At 42.2% G+C, this 14,745-nt stretch overlaps 1 protein-coding gene across 6 annotated transcripts in view; it reads left to right on the plus strand.

Moving 5' to 3' along the window:
- TIAM1 (TIAM Rac1 associated GEF 1) overlaps positions 1 to 14,745 on the plus strand; it is a 114,143-nt gene that overhangs the window by 81,470 nt on the left and 17,928 nt on the right. For 4 of the 6 annotated variants that reach the window (XM_010722825.3, XM_010722814.3, XM_010722819.3 and 1 more), the window contains one exon: positions 8,295 to 8,398. In XM_010722825.3, coding sequence (XP_010721127.1) covers positions 8,295 to 8,398 — 104 coding nt within the window. Of the gene's footprint in view, positions 1 to 8,294; positions 8,399 to 11,572; positions 13,280 to 14,745 lie in introns of those variants that run through there. The other 2 variants (XM_031556734.1, XM_031556736.1) reach the window with 1 other exon arrangement.

Raw genomic sequence — 14,745 nt, forward strand, 5'->3', positions numbered from 1 at the left:
GCAAAACCAGACCACCTGCCTCTGCTGCTTTGTAGATACCACTTCCTTTGTGCTGCACTCAGTTTGAGTATACTCCCCGTGCTCTTTTCTAAATTTTCCCCAAGTCAGGTTTTTGTCTTTATCTTAGTGGTTTGGAAGGTTGTCTTCTTTCCCATGTCCTGCAGTGAGTGTTTAAACTCCTTGGTACACCAAATGCTTTTGTCTTCAGTATCTCTGCGAGGCTGAGACATAGCTTCAGGGCTTCCTTCTCCATTCGGGTGTCTCTTGGTACAGCTGTCGGGCACTAGAACAGGTTTCTTAGGGCAGTGGTCATGGCACTGAGCTGTTGGTGAAAGAAGCATATGGACAGTGCTCTCAGACATATGGCCTGATTTTTGGGTGGTGCTTTGTGGAGCCTGGAGTTAGACTCAATGATCCTTATGGATCCCTTCCAACTCGGGATGTTCTATGATTTTATGATAACTTTTGGTGTGCTGCAGCCAGTTCCTTTAGTTTTTCTTTCACGTGACAGGCACCAAAGAAGCTAGAGCTCTCCTGACATTTGCTTACCTTCAAAACACAGCATATGTTAAGGTGGCAGTCGCCTTCATTCATCCTCAGAGCAGGAGGAATGCTTGTTTAACCAAAAGAAGCAGCAAAATAGTTCATCAGCAGATGTGCAGGTGTTTAAAGCAGCTTCTGAAAGCGCTCTAATTGCAATATGAAATATGCCTCTGAAGAATGACATTAAGACAGTGTTTAAAGATAAACAACACCAATGCTTTAATTTGGAATGACTTACCCTGGGGTGGGAATGAAAGCAATGATCTGCATCCAGCTTTGTGATTTGGAGGCAGGTGTTTTGATCTTCTCCATCAATTTCTCCCTACTTAGGTTTTAATAGAACACCGTGTTTTACTGAAGCCTTTATTCTTCTGGCTCAGTGCTTTTTTAGTTTTTTTTGTTTGTTATTTTTTAACCTAAAACTGGATTCATTTGAAATTTTAAAAAAGAGATAGATGCTTTGATTTGATTTGGGGGATTGTAGCTGCACCTTAAATTTTAGGTCTCTGCTCTGCAGCTTCTTGCAAAAAGCGTTCAAGTATGAAATACCCACTGGCCTGTTTGTTTATATCCTTGTTGATTGCTGGCAGTTTGGCTGGCTAGGCAAATCAGCTCCATTATTCTAAGGCTTATTTATAGCATGCAGATTTTTCCTTCAGTCCTGAACTAGTATAACCTCCATTTCAGCAGGGGAGTGAAGCATTACTGGGCCAGCATGCTAGCAGGTATAAATCACCTGTAGACCCCATCCATTTCACAGAAACTCACAGTCTAGTTGGCTGATCTTGCTGATGTCCTGTCATTTTTGTCTTCTCTGCTGCAATTCCTCATATCCTGTGAAGTCAGCAAAGGGCAGAGCTTTTGTTTGAGGCATTGTATGTTTTCAATAGAAAATACTGTGTTACAATTTTATTGTTTTTTTAAGGAAACTTTGCTAGTGCCTTTCAGGAGCAAAGCCTGCATGTGTTTCAACCTTGACCTTGATGAAGTGCCTGCCAGTGTGTTTGTCAAATGCAGTGTGACTTATGGATGCTTTATTACCTAAAACTGCCTTGTATGTACAGAGGTTGGGACTGAGCCTGCAAATCAACTCTTTGGCAGCTGTTACTTCATTGTGTTGTCTTAACGGGCTATTTTTTGAACGACCTTGGATTTTACACCTCTAATTGCTGTAAAAATACCATCTTGAATATGATGTATACTTTCCCCTAGGAATTCACATTGTGTCAGGCTTGCAGAGCCACAGGTTTTCTTCCATTCATCTATTAATATTTTTCCTGGCTGTCAATCTTTTCTCCTAATGCAACCTGCATAGGTCCAGTGAAGGAGCAGTAGTTCTGATTCTGCCTGGAGCCCCACGACATGTTTTCCTTATTGCCTGAAGTGATTGGTGAGAGCTCTCTCCCATTCTCATGAGAAGTGGTTTGTCTCTACTCAATCCAGACATTGAGAGTTTGGGAGCTGGAAATGCAGGGTCACATCTCCAAATCAGTGAAGCATAAAGGAGATATTTTGTTATTAGAGGGGCTTTCAAATTTGGGAGGGGAGTGGGACGTGTTATTTATATTTGTGTTCTCCCCACCATTAACTATGTTTTTTTAATGTGGAGTGGACTTTCTGAGCTTTAGGCTTTGTATACTCCTGTATTATGTTTGTAGAGGAGGACACAAAGATGATCAGAGGGCTGGAGCACCTCTCCTGTGAAGAATGGCTCAGGGAGCTGAACTTGTTCAGTGTGGAGAAGAGAAGGCTCCGGGGAGACCTCATTGTGACCTTTCAGTACTTGAAGGGAACTAAAGCAGTAGGAGGCCTTTTCCAACCCAAGCTGTTGTATGCTTTTATGATTCTATAACACTGGAGAGCTTTAGTGTGAGAGATAACACTGCAGGGGTGACTGAGAACTAAATCATTGTGCAAGATGTAACTGATTTTAAAAAAAAGATAAATATGTCTCTGTTTTGAATGAGTATATCAGTCTTCTAGATAGACATTTTTAAGTAGTCTGTTATTGTGTCATTTAGTAGGCAGGAGAACTTGAGGCTAAAGTTAATTCTCAGAAGAAAATGGCATAAAAATGAGACAAACTTGCATTATGCTGTCAGAATTACTATTGTTTTTCATTGCATCTTTGTATTGCCACAGTTCCCCTTAGGCTAAGTAATTTTGATTTCAGAACAAGCTGAGACGAACAGTAACGTTAATTTCTTATGGGTTATTTTCTTGAGAAAGCAACTAATTTTGTATCTTCTGTATTTTTTGTAAAATGTTCAACAACCACTGTTAGCATTCAGAATTTAACAATTCTACAGGCTTTTACTTCAGCAGTGAGTGAAGTACTTGCATATAATCAAGCAGAGACGTTCAAAACAGTTGTCAGAAGATCAGCTTTTTCAAACCTTAGAAGCAAAAGCCTATGGAATTTGTCCCAGTCAGAACTGTGTTTAGAGGAGTCGTTCCTTCCTGGCTCTTCAGAAGTCTACCTGAACTGCTGTTAAGATAACTGTTGTGGCTGTTAGCATGGTTAGCATGTTAGTTTTTGGATTTTGAGGTCTTCCCATGTTAGCTGCAGTAAGCAAACCTCCTTCATCACTGGCAGATTTGTAATTTTAGTATTCTTGCTGTGTTGTCACTCCCTCTGCTGGCTCTTTGAACCATAGACTGGGTGTATTTTGTAATTGCAACGTCTCTGGTTTCCAGGGTCTCTGAGCATATGTCTCATTTCTGTGAATGTTCCTGTTTATTTGAAACAGGCAACTAAAGCGTAATGCAAGTGTTTCAGCAGGCAGCTGAACTGGGGAGGGTAAAAAGCAACTGAAGCAGGGAAGATTTTGTTGAATCTGAGTTTTCCCTAAGAAGAACGATTGAACTGAATAACATTCAGCATAGATTTTTTGATGCTTGAGCAATCTAGTTGAAATGGAATGGGAAGCAATAGAGTTCTGGCAAGAGGAATGGAGATTTGTGGGGCTTGCTCTGCAGCTCTCCAGAAAAGGAAGGTTTTTCTATTTGCTCCTGTGAGTTCTTTGGTCACTATGACTGAGATAACTGCAATGCAGTTTTACAGATGTTTGGGGAGGTTATCAACTCTATGTAACTTCCCTGGACAGACCATCCTGATGTAGAAAATGTTTCCTTCTCTTATGTTTCAGTACTTCCAAGCTAAACATGATTATTTTAAATAAGAAAATACCCATATTTACCTGTTGAATTGTGGGTTTGTGAGTGACATTTTATCTCAATTAAAACCCAGATCTGAGAGACAGATCCCTACCAGTTTGTTTTAGAGTTTGTTTTAGAGTTCTTCCATGTAATTACAAATTCTCTTCTGGAAAATCCTGTTTCTTTTTAAGGAAGTTGCTGTTGAACTGTGTAAGTTAGTCATAATCCTTTCAAGGCAGAAGTCAAACATGAGCCATGTATGTCGTGGGTGCCATTTTTTCCACATGGAGGAATTCAGTTCCGCACTTGTGCTTCATATGTACTTCCATGTCAGATGCCATTGTGTCAGACTGCCCCTCTGCTGCTATCAGTCACACAACAACAACATGTAATGGGATATTGGCTGAAAGGTTCACCCTCTACTGCCATATCACCACCATCATCCGCCTTTGATGTTGTGGGCCAACATGATAGAAGGAGGCAGTACTTTTGGAGCAGCCCTCCTAAACGAAAAATTGTTTTTTTCCATTCATCTCATTGTCTGACAGCCGTGTCTGCATAACTTGGGTGCGAGGGGAAGAACAAACAGGGCACAGCAAAGCTGGAAGAATTGCTTATGAAGCCATACCCTTGCTCACTAAGTGACTTCCCTTTTGACTTCCAAGTTCCCCTTTGCTCAAAGCAGTACCCTGTGCTTTGTGCATCGCAGCACCTCAGTTTTATCCCAGCCTGAACACTGCAATGAGTTCCCTTTGTGGTGCAGTCTGAACTAGGGGCGTGGTTTAGGACTGAGCTAGAGCCAGATCTGCCTTCCTGGGCAACCACCCAGTGTCTGCTGTTTCCCAGTTGCCTTCCCAGTGCTTTAGGCATAGGATGTGCAGTGTCACTTGTGTCCACTGCAAGGAACAGCTGAGACCCTTTGGAGTCTCCAGCGCAGAGCAGAGGAGCTGAGGGGAGGCCTGATGGCGACTGCAGCTCCTCACAGGGAGCGGAGAGGCAGCGCTGAGCTCTGCTCTGTGTGACAGCGACAGGGCCCGAGGGAACGGCATGGAGCTGTGTCAGGGGTGGGGCAGCTGGGGGACTAAATTCAGTATTGCCAGCAGAAATAGAACATCCAGATATGAAAATTATGAACATGGAGGTTGTTGGTTTTTTTATTTATTTCTGTGCTGCTTTCTACGACTCAGAAAGTCAGAAGGATGACACTTCTGAGATTTGCTCCACTGCTGTCAAAGCTTGGCTAGGAATATTTATTTCCATTGCATTAAAAAAAAATCATTAATTGTCTGGCTCCAAGAACTAGGTTTTAATAGCAGTAACAGATATTGAAGAATTCTCATTAAAATCTCAGATGACAGCAGCCCCGCAAATGGGAAACAACAGCCATAGGCTGTTGTACTTAAGCCTTACGTGATTCTTCAAACATTTAAGTCCAGCACCTCTGCTCTGGTGATATAAGACTTCCTTTTATTTTGTTAATTTAAGTCATAAGTGGAAGTTATTTAACAGGCATGAGTCATTATGTCACGGATATTACACTGCCAAGGCAACCTGGGTGCTCTTGTGACCTCCATCTGTGCTTGTGGCACATGGATTTGACCCCTTTTCCAGCTGCTTCTTGGATTTCTCTTTCTAATTCATTAATGTCAAGTGAAGTCCACATGTTTTTGTCCCTAACAAACTGTTGTTGTTGGGCAGCATTCAGGTGTTACAGAAGGAAGTGATGACATTGTCCTCTGAGCTCTTTGCAGAACTAAATAAAGGTTTACAAAGCAAAAATAGAATGATGTAATGAACCTAACAGAATTAGGACAATAAGTGGAAGGTATTAATTAGAAGGCTGTTCCAGGAATCTGCAGCAGTATTGAACTGATTGCCTGTGTTTAACAACCAGCAGATTCCTACTAAGGTTGACACTGACTGTGGCAGCTTAAGACATTAGAAATATCCTAAGCACATCCACTGTGTGACTGCTCATTAAGATATAAGTGAAAGACTGTTTACATTGCAGGAAACAGATTAAGTGTTGTTCTAATACACAGGAAAAGAAAAACTGATAGCTTGAAAGCCAAACTCTAAACCCCCAAGCAAACATTATTTGCCTTGGTGTGGGGGTAGGATATATTTCATGCAATAATGGAAAATAAATAGCAGTGAACACAGACTGCTCAAACCAAATTATGACATGTAGCACATTTTACTCTTATTTTTAATGGATAATGTAAAGGTTGTAAGATTTTTTTACACATTAATAGAGACACCAAAAAGTTGATAGTCTAAGTTCCTGCAATTGTGAGCAAGTCTCAGAAAATGTAGCTTCTTACAGACAGAGCACTTTCCCAAGTAGATTTTATTTCGCCAAACATCTTCCACAAGCACATCTTTTTGAAAGATAAGGCATATCTTTGGAAAGCTCAGCTATGAACAATATTTTATATTTTTTCATTTTATTTGATGTCCAGTTTAGATCCATCTCAGTATACAGATACTTTCTGAATTGTATACAGATTTTCCATGTTATTTCCTGACCCATTTAAGTGGAAATCTTGTACAAATATGCACTTGTTTTTTTTAATGGTGGTTGGAACCTTGCAAGAATAGAAGCTGAAAGTTGAGTACTGAAGAACTCAGACCTGGATCTCAGCCTTGATGCAGAGAGGCTTATCTAGGATGCATTCTTGAGCTAGCATTATGTGCAAATGTAAAAACTTTGTGAAAGAAGAGCAATGGCTTTTACACGGTGGAAAAAGGGTTGCAGGTTTTTTTTCTTATTCAATAAGGAAACATGTTTCTTGGAGACTGTTGTTTCTGTGCTGCGAGACATATTTTAGACCAGTACAAATATAAACAAATGTACCAGACATGGTTAATCAGTTTCTTTTTTTTTGATCTTTTCAGCAGCAGCAGTGTTAGCTGAATGAGAAGGCCATCCACACTATTCTGGCCTTTTAGGCCAAATCACACTGTATTTAATGGCAGCGTATCAGTGTGACAGATGTGTGTTATCATCACTGTGGCCTTTTTCCTTACAGAGTTGCTATCTAGCCAAACACTCCTTATAGACAAATTTATGTGACTTACCTAAATTGAAATATCTAATTGAAAATAGCAAGGAACGTGAGAGTCAGCATGGAACTAACATAGAAATGATGCTACATCTGATGTGCTAAATTACTTTTAATCCATGTAAAAAACCTGTGTTTCAACCTGGGGTTGAATAAAAGAGGGTGGCTGCGGGACCAGTGGATTCAGGGATATTTCTATTTGTAGGACTGGCAAACCAAAAAAAGCACTAGCTTGCACAAAAATCTGTTCCGTAATAGAAAAGCATCAGTTTTCCCCCCATATGTTTAAATGCTACATGCTAACAACAGCATTTTCCCCAAGAAAGGTGCTAATGTAGACTGTTAGTCTTGATTTAGAGTGGATTTTCTGTGTTGTTACATCCATTGAATTTTGATTAGGTTTTTCTGCATTATCTGAAGAATAAGCGTAACGGAATAAAGAGTATAATCCCTGGTGGAACGTTCACTATCTTATTTGCATGGCAGGATGCAGGCAGGGAGATGTACCCAGAAAACAACCTTCCCAGTCTGACCCCAGGAGTGGCACCACTGAAGAAACTCTTCCCTATGAGCTTTGAGAAAGGAAGGTTAAAAAGAATTAGCATCTGGACTCAGCTTCTGGAAAGTCTCTGTATGCTGACTTGAAGCTCAGCAGAGGCATATAGGAGTTTCCTAGCAGAGACTATCAGTGCTTGTTCTAATTTGTGATGTCTTTTTCCCCATGAAGGCTGGTTATAGTATAATAATGCTGCTTCTTGCAGCTGTTTAAGTCACAAAGTGAGTTCCTGAAAAAAAATGGGACTTACATGCTTTGGCTTGGATTGGTTTGACTCATTCCTTTGTCACTTACAGGTAATTCATCATTTATTTACAAAATGTTGCGAATCAGTTGTATCACAGAGTAGAAACAGTCTCCAGAGGAGTGTGAAGGCATACTGTGCTTAGTTGTTTCCAAGCACTGACACAAATGAAGTGAAATTTTCGGAAGCAACAGGCTTCTAACAACTTCTAAAACAGGCTTTCTTTCCAACAAAATCAGTGTTGAAACTCAGTAGCAGTTATATTAAAGCACTTAACTTAAAATCACCGGGTTCGGCTTGCTCAAGGAAGGGCTGACCAAGGCCACCTTCTTGGCACTGTCCACCCATTTTCATACTGCAGTTTCCATTTGAAACCAGTGAGGTATGAAGGCAGACAATTGCTTGCCAGCTAAGGAATTAATAATAATTGCAGGAATTTGAGTGTGGGATTTTAGCCTTATCTCTGAATCAGCCTTTTTAGTTTCCAACTAAATAGCGTGTCTGGCCATAACCTATTTGTTTTTTTTTTTACCTGTTGTTGAATGTGGTCCCTGTTGTAAACAAAGGTAGTCCTTCAAGTCAGAGAGTGCCTCTGGCATAATGTCAATTGGCGTACACTTGCATGCAGGATGAGGCCTGACCGTCTGTGGGAGCTCTGTATCTGTTGCAGCTTGTTAAATTTTTGGACATTATGGTTGGCTTTTGACACACATCTCAATTTCATCAGGGCACTCGCTTTGTGGCGACCCGGACAGCTCTGTTGAGACAGCACCAGAGGAGGCAGAAGTGCAAGACTTGGCATCATCTGATGAGGCCGATAAGATGAGCAAGGTGAGAAGTTTTCATTTTCACATGCCTAAGAGTGAAAGCACAGCATGCTGACAGCTGATGTGCTGACTTCTCAGCTATACACAATGAGAACATCTTTCCTGGGAAAATGTTAATCTTACTTTTAAGGTCTTTCCAGATGATACTGAATGTAACAGATTACTGATGTCAGTATAGTAGTTCACTATCTCTTGAACAAGACTTGTACCCTTTTTGGGGGGGTGGATCATTACTATCTTCTGACAGTATTCCCATGTGCTTTTAAAAGAGCTAGTTTATCATCTTCTTCACCAGAGCTGAACCAGAAGATCAAATGGTCTATTATGATTTCTTATTCTTTCTTGATTTCAAGGCACGGGAGGATTGTAAATTAAGCAGTATTTCCTTAAATCAGTAGCATAGTGCACGTGCTAGTTTTTAAATGCAAACTAATTATGGCCAATCTACCTTAAATTGAAGCATAACTCTCCAATTACAGCTAAGAGGTTGTGCAAATGGATTACTAATTGCTGTATATTAGGGGGTGGGTTTCACAGCAGTAGGTAGTTTGCTTTAGGCTGGTGCTGGTGAGCTTCACACAACATTATCTGTGATGATTAGTGGTTTTTGAGGCAGAAACAAGTGAGATTATTTTAAAGGCACTGATTGTTTTTAGATATTTCATGAGTAAGTGATGGTGAGATTTTATAGCTAATTTTCTGTAGAACTCCTGATCTAATGAGTATGAGATCTTGCTCAGTCTGTACTTATAAGCAGATGATTGTTCTTAGCTCTTGTTTTAGCTACAGTGCATTACAGATAGTCCTAAATTGGTCCCTGTTCTATGCTACTGGCTTACTGTAGGAAAAGGAAAAGACCCTGGCCTCTGGTTTCCTGTTCTCTTATGTCATTCCAGCCTGTAGTTCTGGCTTTGATAGCCAGACAGTGGAAGTCAGATAACAGAAAACATTCCTCTGCATGAAATATATGTAGAGCTTGCAGGCAGAGAAGGAGGTTATTCTTAACGTTTTGCTTCCAGGTTTTGCTGCAGAACTTTTTCTTGTAAGTACAAAGAATTTCTTCTCAAGTAAAGTGCTTGGTGATACTTCTCTATTTTTAACTATAAGTGTGTGGGAATTTCACGTGCTCTGTGAAGAGTCTCTTCTGTTTAGCACTGAAGCTGTGGAAGAGTGCCGAGCATAGCACATAGCTACTTAGGGAATAAGTGTTCTTGCTGTGTTTTGTATAGCTTTCTGTTTCTGAGCTGGGCCAGGCTGTGGGACTCCATTTTGCATTTTGCTTTCTGGGTCTTCAAGGCTGTAATTGCCTGAAGCGAGACGTAGGGATTACATGATTAGCTCTGTGGCTCAGCAGATTTAGTTGAACTGAGAAATGTGTGCTAGCAGCTCTAATACTTAATATTCATATAATGGAAGAATAACTCGTGACTCTAACAAGCCGTAGCTTCCAATGAGAGGGAAATCCATCCTTCTGTAAATGAAGTGTTAACTTCAGTGCATGTTTTCTTTTGAAAACCAGAAATATGTTTTCTGGTGCTGTAGGTGAAAGGAAATAAAAAACTAATACCCAACCAAAAAAACTAAATCCACGGGAGGGTTTTCCTAATCCTTTTGCTTTCTGTGTGCTTGAAGAAGCTGATCTGTGTGGGCTGTGAGGAATCTTCAGTGTGTTTTCCTCCATGGAAAATCAGCACCTGGCTGGTACAGTGAGGGTAACAGCAAAGGTGTTTTCTTGTCCGTACTCTGCTGACCGTTCCCATGCTCATAGGATTACGGAGCAGAAGATTAAGCTGGTGTCCTCAGTGCTGTTTTATGCAGGTTATTTTTGTATGTGGGAAGTGAAACGCTGAATTCCTGCCACCTGGAGGGGCACGCTCCTTGTATCACCTTTGCCACCACAATTTCCAGGCTCCCTCAGATGGTGGAGTGACAAAGAGACTTTGTGATTCTTTATTTACTGCCCATCTTGGCAAAAGCAGGGCAGGAGTGCTCTTATCCATTCACCCCTTGGCGGTAGAGGAAATCCAGTTGAGCTACGCTGGAGCCTCCTGGCTAAATGCTAAGTTCCCCATCCTTCAGCACAGATGCAGCATTAGCAACTGAAGATCTTAAAATAGTGCTTGGGTTGCTTTGTGCCTTGTGATAGCACGATTCTGAGACAAGGCTTAATCCTGCAAACATCCGCGCTCCACGGTGGTCTGCTGGTGCCTGCAGAGCGCTGCTGAGGAGGAAAGCTGCTGGATCCTTGAAGGAAATTTCCCAGCTTGCCATTTCTAGATGGGAGTTAATAATTCATGGGAAAAGGAGAGGAATGCAGTGCTGCAGCTGTCCTTCATGTGTTCTTGTAGCACATGCTAGGTAGGCTCTTTATGAAGGTAAGCGGTGTGAAATCCTACCAAAAGCTGTGCTTTGGTCCCTCCTGCCTTACTGTTTGCTTTGCCATGTAGGTGATACATGGATAAGTAACAAAGGAGGTACCTGAATGTGGCTCATCTCCTCCTCCTCCTCCTTTCCAGCTGTCTCTTTCCCTTCCCCCAGCCTGGCATGTGTGCATGTGGGTGTGTGTTTGCTCTGTACAGGTGTATTTGTTTCATAATCTGCAAAAGCCTCCAAGCTGTTGGTGGTGGTAGATTTAGAAAGTGTACCCATAGCTTTAAGGATTCCTCCCTGTCATGGTTTCATGATTTTTCATTATCGGTATTCCACATCATAACATCATGCAATGTACTGGGGGTTTGACTGCTGATGCTCAAGTTCCGGGTGCCTGTCCAGCGGAGAAGAGCAGCTACGTTTCCCCAGGGGGCTTTGCGGTCAGCGAGGAGATATAACTCCTGGCAAGGTCACCTGATGCTCTCTTCTCTGCCTGCGCTGCTTCGCTTGCGCTTCTCTGCCTGCGCTGCTTCGCTTGCGCTTCTCTGCCTGCGCTTCTCGCCTGCGCTTCTCTGCCTGCGCTTCTCATCTCAGCGTTGTGTAAGGCCGATCCACTATCAATTTCACATCTCTCTCCTTATAAATTCTGTTGATACCATATTAGTAAATTACTTGTTTACTCAGATTGTTGCCACTGTTTTCAATTATTTCGGGGTCCCTTACTTTCTTTTTTTCCCGGGGGCGCGGATCCGCGGATCCCTCCGCCCTTCTAGTCACGGAACCGGGCCGAACCAGCCCGTAAACCGTTGACACTCCCTTTTCTGAAAATCCTGTTTCCTCGTATCCTACAGACCCAATAACATGGAATTTACTTCTTCCGTTATCCTCAAATGAATTATTATAAACAAAAGTAAGATGACTGCAAAGCTGTTTCTGATAACTTACCTTGGAAATTGGTTTGTAGTATTTTGAGGCATTTGCAGTGCAGTGATATGGGATAGCCATTGTTCTCTGAGCTTGCTCCCTATCCAATTTCGCAATGCCTTCTCTTTATCAACCTGTCCTCTTGGGTTCTAATCTTTGTAAACACCAGCGAGCATCCCTTTAAGAGATGCAGCCAACAGTGACCTGAATTGTACTCCTGGTTGCTTCTTCTCTAGGATATGCTGCTTGCTTTCCCTCTGTCAATTTTGTGTGAGAGCCAATGCTGGGGAGGAGATAGCAGGGAAGGAGTAGCAGGGAGAGGAAATCATACTTTCTGCCACCTCTTTAGACTTGTTTTCATCCACCATGTGAACTGAACTTTCAGACTTTGTGTGGAAACTAGGTGATTCTTCTCTATCAGTCAGCAGAATACTTTGAGAGCAGAAACCTTTCAGAGCAGAGTAATTAAGTCTTAAACAGTTACTTGCCTCTGTGGTGACATATTTTGGCCTTTTAAATATTGTGGAATAAATGAAGGTTTGAAAGAGGTGCCCTAAAAAGTGGGTATATGTGTTAAAAGCACTTAATGCTGCAGGTCACCAAAAGCTAGGACACATGTTGTGGTGCATCACAAGATGAGTCTTTGAGTGTATTTTTTTCCTATAGCAGTCCTCTGAAAATGATGAGGATGTTTGAAAAACAAAACCAAACTGGTAATTAGTTATAATATTGCAGGACATCCGTTTCTCCTTGTTTTTAATTTTAGGCATCTGCATCTTGAAACTGGAGCTAATTACCCTGCAGCACTTGTGCTTTGGGGAGTGTGCTGTAATGTCTGTGTGTGTGTGTACATGTTCATACTACTTAGAGATATTTTTCTGAAGAAAATAGGTCATCTTCTCTGTGCAGCATTGTTGGAGACCAGAATTATTAAGTCTCAAAACCTTCAGTGTGCCGCAATAGATGTGAAAGGATTAAAGTGGGGATTTGAGGAGTAGGTTTGCCAGCAGCATAACTGGCTTTTTAAAGTTCCTTTAATTCTCTGCCTCTGTCCCTTCAGATGTTTAATATTCTTAGGCAGTGCAGTTCGTAGCCAATTGGCTCATGCTCCGCCACAGGCAAGAGACATTTATATTCCAGAGCTGCCTTCACCTCCCCTTTGCTGCATTTCAGCCTTTCTGCTGAAATTATCCTCTACATGTTTCTGTGAAAAGCAGCATTACATCTTCAGCTGCGACTCCTGGCCAGCCTTTAATTCCAGCTGATGTGGTGAGTGAATGAGGCCCACGGCAAACGACGCACGAGGAAAGGCTCTGCCTGGATAAATACGGTCACTGCCCCTTCTTGTTAAAGTGTGGCCATCTTCTGCATGTCTCAAGCGAGGATATCTCTCTGCAGTGGGAGAGCATTTCAGATCAGCTGAATATGTGGAGAGCCGGGATTTTTCTCACAGCTGAGGCTGGAAGCACGGAGTGACAGTGCTGCTAGCGCTGCCTTCCTGGCGATGTCGGCTCTGCGGAGAGTTAACCGTAAACTCAAGAACGAAAGCGCTGTGGGATCCGGCGACTCTCTGTACCGTATGCTGTATTTGGTGAGCAAATCTACTGCTAGTCTAAGGAATTAGCAGCTAAACAAATTTTCGTGCTGTTTTGAGTGTAAGGTTATAGATTTGAGGCTGAGCTGTTATGCATACCCTGCAGAGGCGCTTTGTTATTGTGCAATGTCATTAACGGTTCTGCCAGTGCATGAGAGAGTGCAGTTTGCCTGAGTTTTGTTTGGGAGATCAGTATTGCTTCAAGTTTGCTGTGTGGTGCAGAGCAGAGGTGTTGCATGCAGTTTGACAAGGCATTCTATTTGATGCCTCTGCATCTGTGTCTTTCTGTAAGGTGAGCACAAGAGGAGATCGCAGTCCACTTCCACAACTGTAGGGCAGGCAGCCAAACGTCCCATCTGTGGGCACTGTTAACATGCTTAGTGAGTTAAGGACTTCCCCCTCCTGCCTCAGAAGGATGTGAGCTTAGTTCCTCTTCTGAGTCCCCTGCAGAAGAGGGGTTAATGCACTGGCAAAACAAACCTCGCCTTGCAGCCCTGTTGTGCAAGAAGTCCAGCTCATGTCAAGGTTGCTGGATGGGACTGCTGGCAGGACTGTGCCTAAAGTAGTTGCACTAATTCTGGAGAAATCACTGTTCAGTAGCAGCTGGCAAACAGAGCTGGTAGACAAAGGGATCTGTTTCTGTTCCAGGCCTTCTCTTTCAATTTTCTCTAGGAAAATGGGGACAAAGGTGCTTTTGTTTGTACTGGTTGAGAGTTATGCGCAAACAGCTGTGTTCTGAACATCTCTAGGTCCAACATGCACCTGCTTTCTGTCTAGCATTTGATTTTTAAGTGTGAGGTAGAAATGATTATGTTCTGGAATGGAACAGTTTGTTCAGTGGACAAGCAAGGGAGCATTTGTGAAGATAAACATGCTTGAGACTTTCTGTCTGCCTGGAGAGTATAAGATGAATGATACTTGTGGGGAAAAGAGCAAAAGATGCAAGGCATGAAAGTGGCAAGGCAGAAGTGAGAGCTGCTGCTGGCTGGAGCAGGCTCTGGGTGAAGTCAGCAAACACTGTACAGAGCATGCACACAGGGAGACAAGGCTTCTACAAGTCTCTGGACTTCCTTTTTGGCCCATAGGTGTAAGCGCTCCCTCCAGGTCAGAACCTGTGCCTGTATGACAGTTATCCAGTTCTCAGCAGCTTGTTAGTGTTCTGGTGTTTCATAGTCTTAAGTGGATTTGCACTCTCTTTTTCTGGGTGACCCATCTTTCCCTGTGGCTTAATGCAGGTGAATGCACAGCACGGTGAGCTGTCTGCAGGCTGTCGCATACAAACTGCTGAAAACACTTGGGGTTTTGTGGAGTTTGCTTTTATACCATATTCTATATACTGTAACTATTTTTAGTTGCACACTTGATTCTTAAAATAAAATGCCACTGGGTGTGACTTCCTCAAATTATTTTTTCAAGAATTTCTGAGGAAAACCCAGCCTATTTTGGGTCTCTGCAGGCTTTCA

This window comes from Meleagris gallopavo, chromosome 1 (assembly GCF_000146605.3).
Source record: "Meleagris gallopavo isolate NT-WF06-2002-E0010 breed Aviagen turkey brand Nicholas breeding stock chromosome 1, Turkey_5.1, whole genome shotgun sequence".
NCBI classification, from domain to species: Eukaryota; Metazoa; Chordata; class Aves; order Galliformes; family Phasianidae; genus Meleagris; species Meleagris gallopavo.